The following is a 15,903-nucleotide window of genomic DNA, read 5'->3' on the forward strand; positions in this document are numbered from 1 at the left end:
TGAATGTTGCGGTTTGTCTTAAAATTCCACAACCAGCATGACCTGTATGGAGCTTTGGCTACTGCTCACATGTTGCAAGTCACTTCTTTTATGATCGCCTGCTATTTCACTTCCCAGGAAAATAGCTAGGTAAGGCTAGTTTTTAGCCTCATTCGGTCCGTCTAGTAATCGGCGATGATGGATCCCTGGAAAGTACAATTGAAATTAATTTTCAAAAGGTGTAATGAACATTCACACACAATGTATTAACAGGCACAAATATGCAACAATCATCTATATAGTTGTTGCACTATGCTAAGTTTAATTCCAGTATAGCAAAAAATATTATTACAAAAAAGTGGCAGAGCACCCCACCTCCCTCACCACTCTGCCAAACAAGGGCAGTGCTTTTGAGCATCACTTTTGAGAATATTTTCACTTTCCGAAGATTCTGTGACATTAGCACTGGGCCAATGTGCCTGGCACTAGAATATCATTGCTAATAACAAAAGGTATCGCCAAACGACAACAGCCGAGTCACACATCAATCTCATCTTGCAATGACAACACATTCCCATTTATAACATAGGCTAGTAAGAATACCCATGAGCTAAGAGTTCTATACAGACGTCACACTATGCACAGCAATATTTTTTTGTTGAAAAGAAGGGAATGACCTACTGGCTTCTGTTGTTGAGCGGTAGACAAAATTATTATTCCAACCACTGTTAGCCATAGTTCGTATGTGCTATGCTTAATATGCCAATAATAAATTTCTCACAGAGAGCTTGAGATTGAACAATAATCATGATGCATGTAAGTACCCGCTGCATGGGAACCAATAATGTTACTAGTTGTTTTCGTAAATTGTATTGGATAACTGCCAAATCGCGGTATTTGGAGCATAGTCACAATGTCACGGCCAGATACAATGGTCACAGCATATTTGTGCGTTGTAAGTTATCGAAACATTTAGCTTTTTATCTAGTGGGGGTACGTACTGTGTGTATCCTAAACGCAATGATAACAATTCCCTATTGTAATTAAAAAGGTAATTAAGTTTTAATTAAAAATGTGTCCTTCCTCCAACATAGCATCTCAAAAACAGAAAACAAAAACTATGGTCAGGAATTACAGAACTTTGCAAATTGATTGCATACCTGCTCTGTAAGTCAAGCAGAACATTTGAGAAGAAATAAGGTGCCTGGAACTGGTTCGAAGAAACAAATTTGTTACCACGGAGGTTGCGGACAATTCAGTAAACAGATTGTGATGCAGTCTTTTTATGTGGCATTCCTCAGCAATATTGTTGGTCAATTGGTTGCCGTAGGTGAACAAAACAGATGAACAGTCTAAATCTGGCACGCAGCCCCAGTCCCATCGGTGCATGGTCAAGTGAGACGAACATACTGGTCTAGTGAGTGAATTATGGTGCTTTCTTAGGCACGTGTTTAGGCACCGGCCAGTCTGCTGCATGCACATTTGGCCAAATACACACATGATCACAGGAATAGACTACACTACCCCTGAATGACACATGGCAAATTAAAGTGGTATCTTTAAGCAAGCCTTTCTTCTCAGGGTGCCCATATAATCAGTGTAAAAGAAAGTATGCAGCATATGTACAGCAGTGTACGAGTGAATTGAGAAAGGCAAGCAGGCAAGGGAGGCTTGGCCGGTGAAACATACCACCAAATTTGTCCAGTATGTGTCACAGGCAGTGTACTGTATCCCTTTCAACTTGTGGTCAAGCGTACATAGGGCAAATTGGCCGGTACCTTATCATGTCTATAAGAGATCACGATATTTCATACAAATGACCAGTATGGTCGTCCAACTTCGCCGTACATTTCCAGGACAAGGCTTCATGTTAGATTACAATTGTTCATCTGTTTTCATCCAGCGTAAAAGTTTACAAGTGAAATCAATGAGGCATACCACATTATAGCAAGGCATCTGGACGAGCCCTCATTTTTAATGCAACAAAAAGGGCATCCTGTGTAGGTCACGAGATATCCAAATCAGTCTGCGCCTAGTTACTACTGAACTAAATGCAGCATAGGCTATACTGACCTTCATTATAATTTTTAAGATTTCAAGCCCATGAAATGTGTATTTGCCAGTGGCTGTTACTATGGGAATACACAGGTACCTGTAGATATATTAATGATTAACAATTGTGTGCACACTACGTGCTTAGACCTGTGACATATATAGTCCACTAAACTTAAGTTCCAATATGCACAGAAAACTGCACGAGATTGTAGCACAAACAGAAAAAAATATTTCAATAAGGGGTACAGCATAGGAAATAGTTTTCAAAGAATGAAACCAAAATGAAAAAAATTGATAAATGTACTGTGTACAAAGCAAAAATAAAATTAAACTTGCAGGTAAGCAACTTATGCAAAAGAAATAGTAAACATCAGGAACGATTAGGTGTAGTTTTACACACAACACGATAATGTGGGCTATGCACACAAATAAGCAGCAAGTTCAATAAAGTTGCACAAACATTTAGTCTCTTTAGTAAGCTGCATTAAGTGATGTGTTCATAAGCTTCAGCATGAATGATACCAAGCCCACTTTTTGGACAGTTGACACTTGATCACACTTGATATGACCATTCAGATGACACGCCATGCTGCTGCAGCCATATATCCACGGAGTTTGCATTTCTGGGGGCTCCTCGATCTTGTCGTTTATGTTGTGGGTCATGGCCTCGCCCCTATCCAGCATTTGTGGACACGAGGGTTTAGTTCGCGTCAGTACCGCCACGTGGCGTACTGACCTTGAACTTTTCAATCTTCCCGCGGTGACGCGTGGTGACGTCAACAAAACAAAAATAAAATAATTAGAAGCTATCCCTGCGCATTGAATTTCTCTATGATGTTTGTCCTGCCGGCGTAATCAGTGTTCTTGATAAAGGTAGCCGCTCGCCGCCTGGAAATGACTCATCATCCTAAAAGCGTTTAGTCGCAACGAGCGACAATTGATTCGGGGATTTTGACATGGTTTTCTTTTCCTGTTTTTTGATACTAAGCAGTAAACAAGCTAGGGTAATCGGAAGCACCCCGAAACAGCCTTTCTTCAGTCGGCACATACTCTAAACGTCCGAACATCGCACAGCGTCTACAAGAAACGCCGTCGTGGACGGCTTTTGATTTTGACTTATCGATTTCGTTAAGGCGCCCCTAATTGTTTCTTTAGTGACTTTGCTATTTGCACTCATGGGCTACAGCAGCAGCTGCAGATCGAGATGTGCATATCTATTTAAATGAATACATGGATAAGATGGTTTTGCACCTTGAGCCAAAAAGCACGACACTTGAATGGCCGAAGCTGCTCACAATATTACATCCCGATTGCTGGCCACCGGACCACCTACAATTTTGGGCATGACTTATACACTACTTCCAGTTAGTTGTGAAAGTGCTGTCCTGTCAAGGTTATCCACATGCGTGAAACAAGACCAATACTTCAGATTACTGTGCAGTAATTCTGCGGGGTTTGTCTGTTATCCATATTGTCTACCATGTTTCCTTTCCGCACACATACTATAGCCGCAATATTGATTAGCTGATATCGAACGCCAAAATGGCTACCCACATACTGAAGGACCTCGAACACAACTCCTGACACTTCTTTCTATTCAAGGGTTGTGCGACTCCCAAGGACATCCTTATTCATCATCATCAGCCTAGTTACGCCCACTGCAGGGCAAAGGCCTCTCCCATACTTCTCCAACTACCCCGGTCATGTGATAATTGTGGCCATGTTGTCCCTGCAAACGTCTTAATGTCATCCGCCCACCTAACTTTCTGCCGCCCCCTGCTACGCTTCCCTTCCCTTGGAATCCAGTCAATAACCCTTAGTGACCATCGGTTATCTTCCCTCCTCATTACATGTCCGGCCCATGCCCATTTCTTTTTCTTGATTTCAACTAAGATGTCGTTTACCCGCGTTTGTTGCCTCACCCAATCTGCTCTTTTCTTATCCCTTAACGTTACACCCATCATTCTTCTTTCCATAGCTCGTTGCGTCGTCCTCAATTTCACCAGAACCCTTTTCGTAAGCCTCCAGCTTTCTGCCGCATATGTGAGTACTGGTAACACACAGCTGTTATACACTTTCCTTTTGAGGGATAGTGGCAACCTGCTGTTCATGATTTGAGAATGCCTGCCAAACGCACCCCAACCCATTCTTATTCTTCTGGCTATTTCAGTCTCATGATCCGGATCCGTGGTCACTACCTGCCCTAAGTAGATGTATTCCCTTACCACTTCCAGTGCTTCGCTACCTATCGTAAACTGCTGTTCTCTTCCGAGACTGTTAAACAATATTTTAGTTTTCTGCAGATTAATTTTCAGACCCACCCTTCTGCTTTGCCTCTCCAGGTCAGTGAGCATGCATTGCAATTGGTCTCCTGAGTTACTAAGCAAGGCAATATCATCAGCGAATCGCAAGTTGCTAAGGTATTCTCCATCAACTTTTATGCCCAATTCTTCCCACTCCAGGCCTCTGAATACCCCCTGTAAACATGCTGTGAATAGCATTGGAGATATCGTATCTCCCTGTCTGACGCCTTTCTTTATAGGGATTTTGTTGCTTTCTTTGTGGAGGACTACGGTGGCTGTGGAGCCGCTATAGATATCTTCCAGTATTTTTACATATAGCTCATCTACACCCTGATTCCGTAATGCCTCCATGACTGCTGAGGTTTCGACTGAATCAAACGCTTTCTCGTAATCAATGACAGCTATATATAAGGGTTGGTTATATTCTGCACATTTCTCTATCACTTGATTGATAGTGTGAATATGGTTTATTGTTGAGTAGCCTTTACGGAATCCTGCCTGGTCCTTTGGTTGACAGAAGTCTAAGGTGTTCCTGATTCTATTTGCGATAACCTTAGTAAATACTTTGTAGGCAACGGACAGTAAGCTGATCGGTCTATAATTTTTCAAGTTTTTGGCGTCCCCTTTCTTATGGATTAGGATTATGTTAGCGTTCTTCCAAGATTCCGGTACGCTCGAGGTTATGAGGCATTGCGTATACAGGGTGGCCAGTTTTTCTAGAACAATCTGACCACCATCCTTCAACAAATCTGCTGTTACGTGATCCTCCCCAGCTGCCTTCCCCCTTTGCATAGCTCCTAAGGCTTTTTGTTACTTCTTCTGGCGTTACCTGTGGGATTTCGAATTCCTCTAGGCTATTCTCTCTTCCACTATCGTCGTGGGTGCCGCTGGTACTGTATAAGTCTCTATAGAACTCCTCAGCCACTTGAACTATCTCATCCATATTAGTAACGATATTGCCGGCTTTGTCTCTTAACGCACACATCTGATTCTTGCCTATTCCTAGTTTCTTCTTCACTGTTTTTAGGCTTCCTCCGTTCCTGAGAGCCTGTTCAATTCTATCCATATTATACTTCTTGATGTCCGCTGTCTTACGCTTGTTGATTAACTTAGAAAGTTCCGCCAGTTCTATTCTAGCTGTAGGGTTAGAGGCTTTCATACATTGGCGTTTCTTGATCAGATCTTTCGTTTCCTGCGATAGCTTACTGGTTTCCTGTCTAACGGCGTTACCACCGACTTCTATTGCGCGCTCCTTAATGATGCCCATGAGATTGTAGGTCATTGCTTCAACACTACGGTCCTCTTCCTGAGGTAAAGCCGAATACCTGTCCTGTAGCTTGATCCGGAATTCCTCTAATTTCCCTCTAACCGCTAACTCATTGATTGGCTTCTTGTGTACCAGTTTCTTCCGTTCCCTCCTCAAGTCTAGGCTAATTCGAGTTCTTACCATCCTATGGTCACTGCAGCGTACCTTGCCGAGCACGTCTACATCTTGCATGATGCCAGGGTTCGCGCAGAGTATGAAGTCGATTTCATTTCTAGTCTCACCATTCGGGCGCCTCCACGTCCACTTTCGACTAACCCGCTTGCGGAAAAAGGTATTCATTATCCGCATAATATTCTGTTCTGCAAACTCTACTAATAATTCTCCTCTGCTATAGGACATCCTTAAGGAATGGTAAATAATAAATTATGGGGTTTTACGTGCCAAAACCGCGATCTGATTATGCGGCACTCGGCAGTGCGGGATTCCGTTATAGTTTGAACCAGCTGGGGCCCTTAACGTCCACCTAAATCGAAGTACACGGGTGTTTTCGCAATTCGCCCCATCAAAATACGGCTGCCGTGGCTAAGCTAGGATTTCGCAGCCTCGTGCTCAGCAGTCCAACGCTACATCCACTAAGCAACAACGCGGGTAAGGAATGTTGGCACTTGGAAGAAGGTGACAGTCGGTGGGTGAGACAATTTTGTTTGCATAGTCATGGCGTGAGAATCTGCACGAGCCGTCGAAGAATGAGGGTGGAGTGCATTGTATCTAATGTGACGTAGGCCGCGCCCAAAATTTATACATGAATCACCCTGTAACGACTGACGACCAGGCATCTCGCGTATATGTGCAGTCGCCTGACATTTGCCTGGCGCTGTCGTCAGCCACAGGACCTACTTGACCTCTCTACGACACTTGCTAACATTCTCGCCTTATTTCGAACCATCAGGTTTCGGCTAAACTCCTTCAACAGCCAATTCGTCCGGAATTTCGGCTACCCATATTATGGTTTTTAATCTTGAAGTAATATTTTACAATTAGGCGAGTACTGTCCTGAGATTTCCACTGGCTTCACTTTTCCCAAAATACCTGCAGTTTTGTCGGCCTCTGTTCACATTTGGGCGATTTTTATTAGACGTTTAAACCATAGCACGGGCCCCTGACCATGCTGCTCAAAAAGTTATTTTATTTTCCTGAGGTCTTTTGCAAGCTACTGTCATCTTGCCATTCATCAACTTGCTGATTTCCCTGTCACTTATATGCCATTTTGACGACTACAAATCCTACGGAAGTTGGTAAGGATGTTATGGCCATGGAATTTAAGCCCTCCTACCATGGACACTACAGCTGCTTTTGTTCACTGCGAGTGAGAATATTCTATTAATGAGCGGCAATCTTAGGCACACAAATTCACAGCCTAAAAAATTATACGGATCCCACGCACTGTGGCAATCGATGTAAGCGAAGCTTTTGTGTTGCTTGCTTTGATTGATGATAGTTAGCGGTATTGCTGACTGCGAATGTATAATTTCATCATCAATTAGTGCAATACGAGAATAGCGCGTTGATGGCCAATGTTACCGTGCATGCACCACTGCTTTTTGTTTGCATAGTACACAACATACAGCGAGACATGCGCCATTGTTTATAAATAATGGGAGGGTTGAGCATTGTCATTGCTTCACACTGCATATCGCATCGCGGAAGACGCGTTCGCAGAACTATGAGGCCCTACGTGCTAAAACCATAATAAGATTATGAGGAACGACGAAGTGGCGGACTCCCGAATAATTTTCACACCCTGGTGTTCTTTTACGTGCACCTAAATCTATGTGGACGACTGTTTTTCTATTTCGCTCCCGTCGAAATCCAGCTCCCGTGGCAGGGATCCAAACCACGACGTCGAGCGATGCCATAGCCGCTCAGCTACCGCGGCGGGCACAGAAACGTTGATTTGACGTGCGAGCGCTTCCTTAGTTTTGCGTAGACCCTACGGTGATTTATTGTGGCTTTGCATCTACACGCCTTGGGTCAATCGTCCACTTGACGAATTTGCATGGTGTTTGTTTTTGAGAAATAGCGGAAACGTACAGTACCTTACCTTCCATTTGACCCGCAACTGTTGCCGTGTCTATAGTAGTAGCGTTCCCTTATCTTCGTTTCCTTAACATAGCCTTTTCCCTGTCATGACCATCCCCCCTGTAAGGGATCTGTGATCGAAAAGTTGCAAGCCTGTTATTCACTTGTTTCGCAATTGCGCCGGTTTTACCCATTCGCTGCCTAATCTCTGCCTCATTTGCTTGCTCCCTCTCTACCATTCTACTTACCTCTCTTCAGGACTTGCTCGTTAGTAGACCGGTAAGCGCTGCAGTTTCTGTAATGCATTTGCGGGGGGTCACAGACAATTACAGCTGTAAAGAGGCCAGTGTAACGACGCCCAGGGAGCTCCAGAGAACACTGTCCACATGTGATGTGATGAAAAGCTCCAAGCGAGTTTCTCGCGCAGCTATGCCTCTCTGTCCCGTTCCGTCCTTGTATTTGCACTCGCCGCCCCCCAACAAGGCGTGCAAGGCAGCAACAGCAGCAGTGGAAAAGCTGAAGGAAGAAGCAAAAAAAGCCTTGCTTTAAAAATGGCTTTATTTGTTGGCGTAATGTCGCGTGTCGCCGTGGCGTTATCGCGTCCATTGCGGGGTTTCATCTCTGCAAGAGCCAACTCTCCGATTTGCCCACTAGACTTTCCACCTTCAGGAGTTACTTGTATCCCGTTGCCAAGACGCGAGTGGACTATCCAGTTTACTACAGACCTACAACACGTTTTTTTTTGTGTTCATCATTTGCGTCATCCACAGGTCTGGAGCCACTTGCTTTCTACTGCACTGTAATAATAAGTGAACTTGTTTTCGAATTATATTCTCCGAAAACGTTGTATTCTTTTTATCAATGTCGTACGCAATCTACACTGAGTACTCAGGCACCATCTAATGCTTTCACTTTTTGCCTGGTTACGCCCGCCATTGTAATGCAAATAAACACACCTTGAACTCATTTTACCAGAGATAAATGCTGAATAAAACGCTGAATTCATGCTGAACCAAATCAACAAGGGCCGTACTACTCGATTTTCTGATGTCCCTGTTCGCAAGCTTTTTTTCAGGATGTGATCTTGTACCGTAGAGACGTCCCTCGGACGTCTCTGATGCGCTCGTTTTCATTCTCAAGCAGCCAGTGCAAACTGTCATCGCCGTAACTGCATGATGTCCTATTGACAGGCAACCAAGGTGTGTCACACAAGTATGACCACACTGATTCATTTGAGTTGGCTTATTCTATTTAGCTTGAAAAGGCCGTCCATCTAACCTGATTGTCTTCTTCACTCTCTTATACACCATACGAGTTCTCTCAATAATATAACTTTCAACTCACTCCGCCGTATTCCTCTTTTCGTTTTCGCAAAGTGTGTGTCTATCGCTGTTGTTACCAATACGCCCAACGGTATGCTACCACTCAAGCCTTTCTGGCAACCTGAGCAAGTGAAGTCCCAGGTTTTCTTCAACATGGCGCTGACGTTCAATGTGGCTATCCTCCACTACATTTCGCGGATTTCGCCTCACCGCTTTCTCTTCAGTGTCATCTCTTACACTACTCCCTCGTGCTACACGCAACACAAACACGCAACGCCCTTAATGAAGTATCACTTGCCCGCTAGTTGACATGCTGTTGATGTACACCCGTGAGCATAAGTATACGGACCAGAGATTGCACACTAAAGCCATTTTTTTCATCTGCCTGTGAAAGCAACTTGAATATTGAGTTCTGCAGTCCAAACGTGGTATTGCAAACATACCAGTGTAGTCACAAATTTTACTTTATGCATGGTAATTACAATGAAATTTAGCTTTCGCGGCGACAGTGTGGTCCGCATACGTTTGTTCACGGGTGTACATTCCCTCTAATTACCTCTAATTACCGAGATAGGAGCGCTACCCTGTCTTTAGTGACATTATCGGTCTGCAACCTCGCTCAACAACCGCGCTCGTTATTCATCACTTTTTTGTCAATATGAGTTTTCTGTATTTTCTGTGAATATACTTTCGGCTTTAGAAGCGACTTTGCATGCTCGCTTATTCTCTTACTCCGACAGCGACCATTGTCGTCAAGCCGCCGCCTCATTCTTAGCTTCGTCATCATTACAGAGCACAGAAAAGTGTTTTCGCAAACAAGCCACGTGATTCGAGCCCCTGTATCCGCAGCGTTCTACGTTTGAGAGCTGGACACGCTAACCACTTCGCTACAGCCTTCTCCCGCCCCCTTCAATTTGTCGGCCTTCGCACTTCTCGTTTTCCTCACTGACGTAGGCACAATGGACGCGGAAATGAAAGTTAAGATTACTTGAGCTGCTAGGTAACACATGACTAACTTTGGCAGGCCACTCTGATCAGGGCGCATGTGGACTTACGGCTGTGTGTAGATCATCGCCTTAGCTTTATTGTAAGTTTTCTTTCACTGAGTCTTCCGTTAAAACTGAAACGCAGGACAAAATGAGACATACCTTTGTATTAAGGCGTAAGCTTTTAGTGGCTCATGAGTGTCCTGGCGCAGTCTGTGGTAGACGCAGGAAAGGTGTGATCACCGGCGAAGGGAGCAAGGAGAGGCGGTGCCATCCCAGTAGCGCTGTGAGAGTGGGCACGTGGGGGTGCGCGCACATTGGCGACCAATCTTGCAGCCATATGGCTGTGATTAAATCCCATGCTCGTAGCCACGGTGGCGTCCGTTGGCTGAACAATTCAGACATCAGCAAGAGAGGCAGTGATAGATAGGATTTCGGCTATCGCTGGTTAGCTCAGCAAAGTGCCCATAGATTTTTTCGCTTCTTAACTACGTTTAAATCAAAAACGCTCATTACAACCTAACATCCCTTAGAAACATGGTTCTTGCATTTCCATTGTTGATTTGTTGTACTATCATAGATTAGAGAAACTCCACAAATTTACGACATTCATTGAGGCAGCGCAATGATAGTTTACCAAAATGTTTATTGATAACTGCACAAAAATTTTTTATTGATGAAATAATGTTGATTCTCTATTGTGAAGTGCCAACAACTGGACCGAGTTAATCAGGCGACATACGATTTACACGAAAAAAACACTGAAATTCCTCAGTTTAGGCTACATCCTGAAACAGCGTAATTAAGCTAGCCAGAGCTTGAACGAATTATTAAAGAAAATTGTTTCACAGGCAGTTGTACGTTCAAGTGCAGAATAATGTCCAGTGCAAAATAATTCACTCTTTCAGTATCGACCCGCTGCAGCCACAAATGCGCAATCTCCGGAGTGGTTCACCTTATGTTAATTATTGCGGTTATTGCAATGCATGCTATAACTGCAATGGAAGACCTGAAAAGAACTGAGTGCAAGTGTTGCATTGTAAACCTTGAACATTGTACTACCAAGGAGGGAAGAGGTTCATCCCACTGTGCGAAGTACAAGATGTTTTTTTAGCTGTACCAAATTTTCAAAATTGCAAAATATAAATCACGGCATACGATTGTACAGAATGGCGGCCTCTAGGTACAGAGCGATTGCCGCACTTACGTGCGTAATTAGTGAAGTTACGGTAATTAACTTTCTTATTATCAGCAATAGGTGGCTACAGGAAATGAGTACTTTGGTACCCGTGCTCGATACTACCTAACCAACGATCAAATATTGAATAGCGGATTTCATGTGGGAGCTTCGCAAAAAATTTGTTCGCCTTGACAGGCTCCTTGAAACCGAAACTGGCTGGAATAGGAGCGACTGTGTTGTCGACGTACCTTCATGCCTTTCTCAATGCATGCAGAAGCATCCAGAATACTGACAGGTAACTGGTTTTTGAACTTTTGTTTTGAGCCTATCGGTACGTCGGGGTACGGATTCTACTGGTGCTTACCAAATCGTCTACTACGTGCAACGCAGACTACCACATCGATACACAGCCAGCGGAAAGGCAACCTCGCGTAAATTTACACTATTACATTGCAGAGGTTATGCGACATACTACAATGATGATGATGATGATAATTATCACCACCAAAAATCTTTGAAACAGGGCGAAGACAAATAGTCACCTTGTTTGCGTGATTTATTCATCTATAAATCGCGACCGAGACGCGACTCACGCAGACTCATGTTCGCATCAGCAAGCGTGACCTTCCCGTCGCCACAACACAAGATTTGTCGATTGATGCCGCTCACCTCTTCTCGCGCCATCGTTGCCGCGTATAATAACCTTCAGCGCATTGCTTAGGCAGCTTAGCTTTGCTACTGCCTTCGCGTGACTGAAAAATCAAGCACTTAGTGAATGAGCCAAACCAGTGGTGAATCGCGGCCAGTTGCTCCATTGGCTCCGTGACCAACTTGATGAAACTGTGGCCTTCGGGATCGCAACGATGTGACGTAACTGAGGAGATCTCGAAGGCTATGCCTCAACATTGCCGTTGATACTAAAGCCTTGTTTCAACGCTAACAATTGCCAATTGCGCAACGACGTACTTTATTCTATTACTCTGTGTGTATAGCTGACAGCTTTGCAAAACAAAAAAATACAGGAGCTTTTCCCGAATGACATATTTTTCAGTTTTTCACCAAACCTAGCGGAACATTAAGAAGTTAACAAGCAACACTGGTACTTTTTTTTTGCTTGTTTGCTCGTTTGGCGTATTTGTTGCCATTTTACTTTGTTTAGGAGTCTCGGTGTGGGGGTTGTGTGTGTCGTGAGCTGTAAGCATGTGTCTGCGTTGTCATCTGCTGTTAAATGCGCGACAAGAGGCATTTTTCGAAGAGCGTAGGAGACGAAAAGTTGAATGTACCCGTCCGTACGTTGGCTGAAGCGGAAGTATAGGGAACCCAAGCTCAAGTTAGGGCACGCGACGAGAGTGCGCGCAGCTGCTCCAGCGGGCGAGCCGTGCGAATCTAGGGATAGATGGCGCCCGCGCATCTGCAGGCACAACCATTTTGCAGGCGGCCACTGCACGTGCGCGCCCGCGCTATTCAGTCGAGACGAGGCACCGGGGTGTCGCTCCATTAGCTGGGTACGTTGTCAAAAGGCTTGTTGCGCGAAGTTGCGTTTACGCAATGGCAAAAGTAGCCCCGCCGAAGCGAAAGCGCGGTCCGAAGTACTGCTGTGTTGTGGACTGCCACAACAGTGCAGACAACACCAAGGAACGCGCTGATCCTGTGAAACTGTATTGATTCCCGGGCAGGTCGTATGAGAAAGAAAGGCGACAAGCATTGATCACCGCCGTAAGGAGAATAAAGTAAGTCCTAGCTGAACGATGTTTCGACCGTTTCACTTCTTCGCTTTGGTTTGGAACGCAGCGCATGCACGCAACGACAGTAATGGCATGCTCGTTGTCTTCTCGCATCGCTAGTGTTGTGAAAGCGCACCTACGGCGGTGTGGTGCAACAACTTTGCATTTTCATTCCTAGTGTTTGTTAGGCTTCGTTGTTTCAAAGTTCCCAAGCAAAGTGGTCGCGCGGTAAGCGTTGCCGGGTTCCTTTAATCAAACTAAGCTACGCACGTTTTGAAATGCTCGGCGCTCGAAATTTAGGCGTCGGGAAAGTAGCTTTATCGAGTCGGAATGAACGTCTCTTCCTTTCAGCAAAATTTATCGTTTGCTTTATTATTGTGGCTTTATTAAGGCGATATTTAGGACTGCGAATCTCACTGGCATTTAATACGTGCTATGCTTGAGGAACACGTGGGTTCTTTCAGTTGCCATTTTCCGAGTTTGTGTGATTCTCTTCGGTGTACGAGCGTGTGCGCGGGTATGTGTGTATGCGCTTGCGTGTGCCATGGCGGCTAACATGCAATTGCTGTTCTTTCTTACACAGTCCCGATGGAACTCCGTGGTTGCCCAAATAGCATACACGAATTTGCAGCACTCATTTCGTGGGCAACTGCAAGAGCGACATTAAACAGCACCCATCCTACATCCCGTCCATTTTTCCGCACGTCTGCAGAAAAAAGGCACCTGACAGGAACAGGGCGCAAAGGTAGGAAAGCGAAAATGTGAAGCTCTTAATCGAAACTATAGCAATTTGTTTTCTAATAGATATGTCGTCACACTTGCCTGATTCATGAAAAGTTTGCATGCGTGGTGCAAAGGCTGCATGGACAAGTACTCGGTGCTTTTATTTCATTACAGGTTTGGTTGGAGCCTGTACAAGATTGGCATTGATCTTGGCGTTTGTTAAATGCAGGTGGCAAACACGTTTCAACAGGGCAGTCTCATCTCGGAAGCTTCATGCTGGAGATGAGGATCTATCCCAAAGCACAGCTGATGGAGCAACAATGCAGGATTCAGAAACCTCCATTCTGGATGATGTGCCTCCTATAACGGATTTCAGTGATGCATCTGTGAAAACATGCTCAGCTAGTCCTTCGCATAACGGCCTCGCTGATTCAGATCCGTTGGTGCATGATGCAGCAGAAGAAAGTAATTGTGCTCGAAGGAAAGACGCTGTAAGGACACATTTGATTTTAATACTGGTCTTCGAGTTACTTAATGAAGCACCAAAAAGCTGTCTGAATACCCCAACAATGTCTGTGTCCCTTTCTTTCAGACATGCCAAACAGAGGGATTCAGGACTCCGGCAAGGCTGTCCATACTTCTCTCAGCGACAAACGGAACGGAGGCGTCTACTCAAGTTGTGCGCACAGAAATGAGTCACAAGGTTGGAAAATAATGACGTTGGTCCTTATCTGCTGTGCTGAATTGTGACGATGTCTTGCTAGTAGCATTCAAATTCTTATTTAACAGTAATTACGTGCATTATTGGGCAGACTTCATTTTGTTAGTCCTGCCTAACACTCATTTTATAGTGGTGTTACTTATTTCCAGAATGAATGAATTTATTTGAACTTGAGTGCAAATAAATTTTTTCACTTCTTATTTCTCGTACCTATTTCTCATTTTTATTTCATCATGCTGTTTTTTTCATCCTGAAGGTTGCAAGCACGGATGGGAATTGGAAGCGAGACTGTGGATTTCGGGGCTTTGAGTCTCTAAAGGGAAAGCAAGAGGCACTGCAAGATTTGTGTGGTGTGACCCTGCAAGTCGTCTCCCTTCTTTTGAACATGTTGCCATCACCAAGGTACAGGTGCAATGCGATGTCAAGTGAAGACAAGCTGTGCTTGTTCCTGGCCAAGCTGCGTCTTGGTATAACGTACAGTGCCCTAGGAGCAGTATTTAGTGTTACAGCCACAACAGCATCAACGGTGTTTAGGCAAACGCTTGGTATTCTGAGCATTGCCCTGAAGAACTGGGTCTTCATGCCTTCTCGGGAAATAATCAAGCTTTCTTTGCCTGACCCATTGAAAGAGAACTATCCAAATTGCACCTTAATAATAGACTGCACAGAGATCCGCACAAACACACCCTCAAATCCTGATTGTCAGCACATGCTGTATTCACATTACAAAGGAGGATACACACTGAAGGTCTTAGTAGGTATAATTCCTAATGGCGCGATAAGTTTAATATCCAAGGTATACGGAGGACGACACACTGATTCGTTCATAAGACAAGACGCTGGCTTCCTGCAGCTTCTCAAACCAGGGGACTTCATTTTAAGTGACAAAGGATTTTCAAGCATCCGAACAACTGTAGAGGGGAGTGGTGCGGTGCTGCTCATGCCGCCTTTTATTTCAGGAGGCGGTAAACTGTCTGCACACGACATGGAGATTACATACAAGATTGCTTCTGTGCGCATCCAAGTAGAAAGAGTAATCCAAAGGTTGAAGATTTATCATATTCTAAGGAACAGAGTACCGCTAAGCCTGGTCCCACACATGAACAAAGTCGTTTCACTATGTGCCTCCCTTGTGAACATGCAGGCACCCATTTTCAAGAAATAAGTGCTTTGCTTTCCGTGATGTCGGTAAATTGGTTTATTTGCTTGCATTCATTTTCTGCAGTGTCATGTTAGCGTCAAAGTGACTTGACAACTGCAATTATGTATTGGTTAATGAATAAATGTCTACAATAATTGCAGAAGTGTTCTTTGCTGAAATTAATTTAGTGGCAAGAGGTTATACAATTGTCACCTTGTGTTTTGTCACTGCAGATGCATGCATTTGCCTTCTTGTCTTGCTTACAAAGCAGCAAAATGCTGAAATGGAAGCACTGAATACAAGCCAACGCATGGTATCCGAATTATAACACAGCATTTAGCTCTTGTTTATTGAATGCAAATTATGATGTGCAAAGTTTGCACCAGCAGCCCAACATACAAAATGAAAGTACATGATAATAAA

At 44.3% G+C, this 15,903-nt stretch overlaps 1 protein-coding gene across 1 annotated transcript in view; it reads left to right on the forward strand.

Moving 5' to 3' along the window:
* The window catches only part of LOC126519941 (uncharacterized), a 36,196-nt gene extending 20,692 nt beyond the window's left edge, over positions 1-15,504 (forward strand). The window contains exons 2-3 of the mRNA XM_050169208.2: positions 14,211-14,321; positions 14,596-15,504. Coding sequence (XP_050025165.1) covers positions 14,211-14,321; positions 14,596-15,504 — 1,020 coding nt within the window. The remainder of the gene's footprint in view (positions 1-14,210; positions 14,322-14,595) is intronic.
* Positions 15,505-15,903: the final 399 nt, after the last annotated feature.

This window comes from Dermacentor andersoni, chromosome 5 (assembly GCF_023375885.2).
Source record: "Dermacentor andersoni chromosome 5, qqDerAnde1_hic_scaffold, whole genome shotgun sequence".
Taxonomy (NCBI): domain Eukaryota; kingdom Metazoa; phylum Arthropoda; class Arachnida; order Ixodida; family Ixodidae; genus Dermacentor; species Dermacentor andersoni.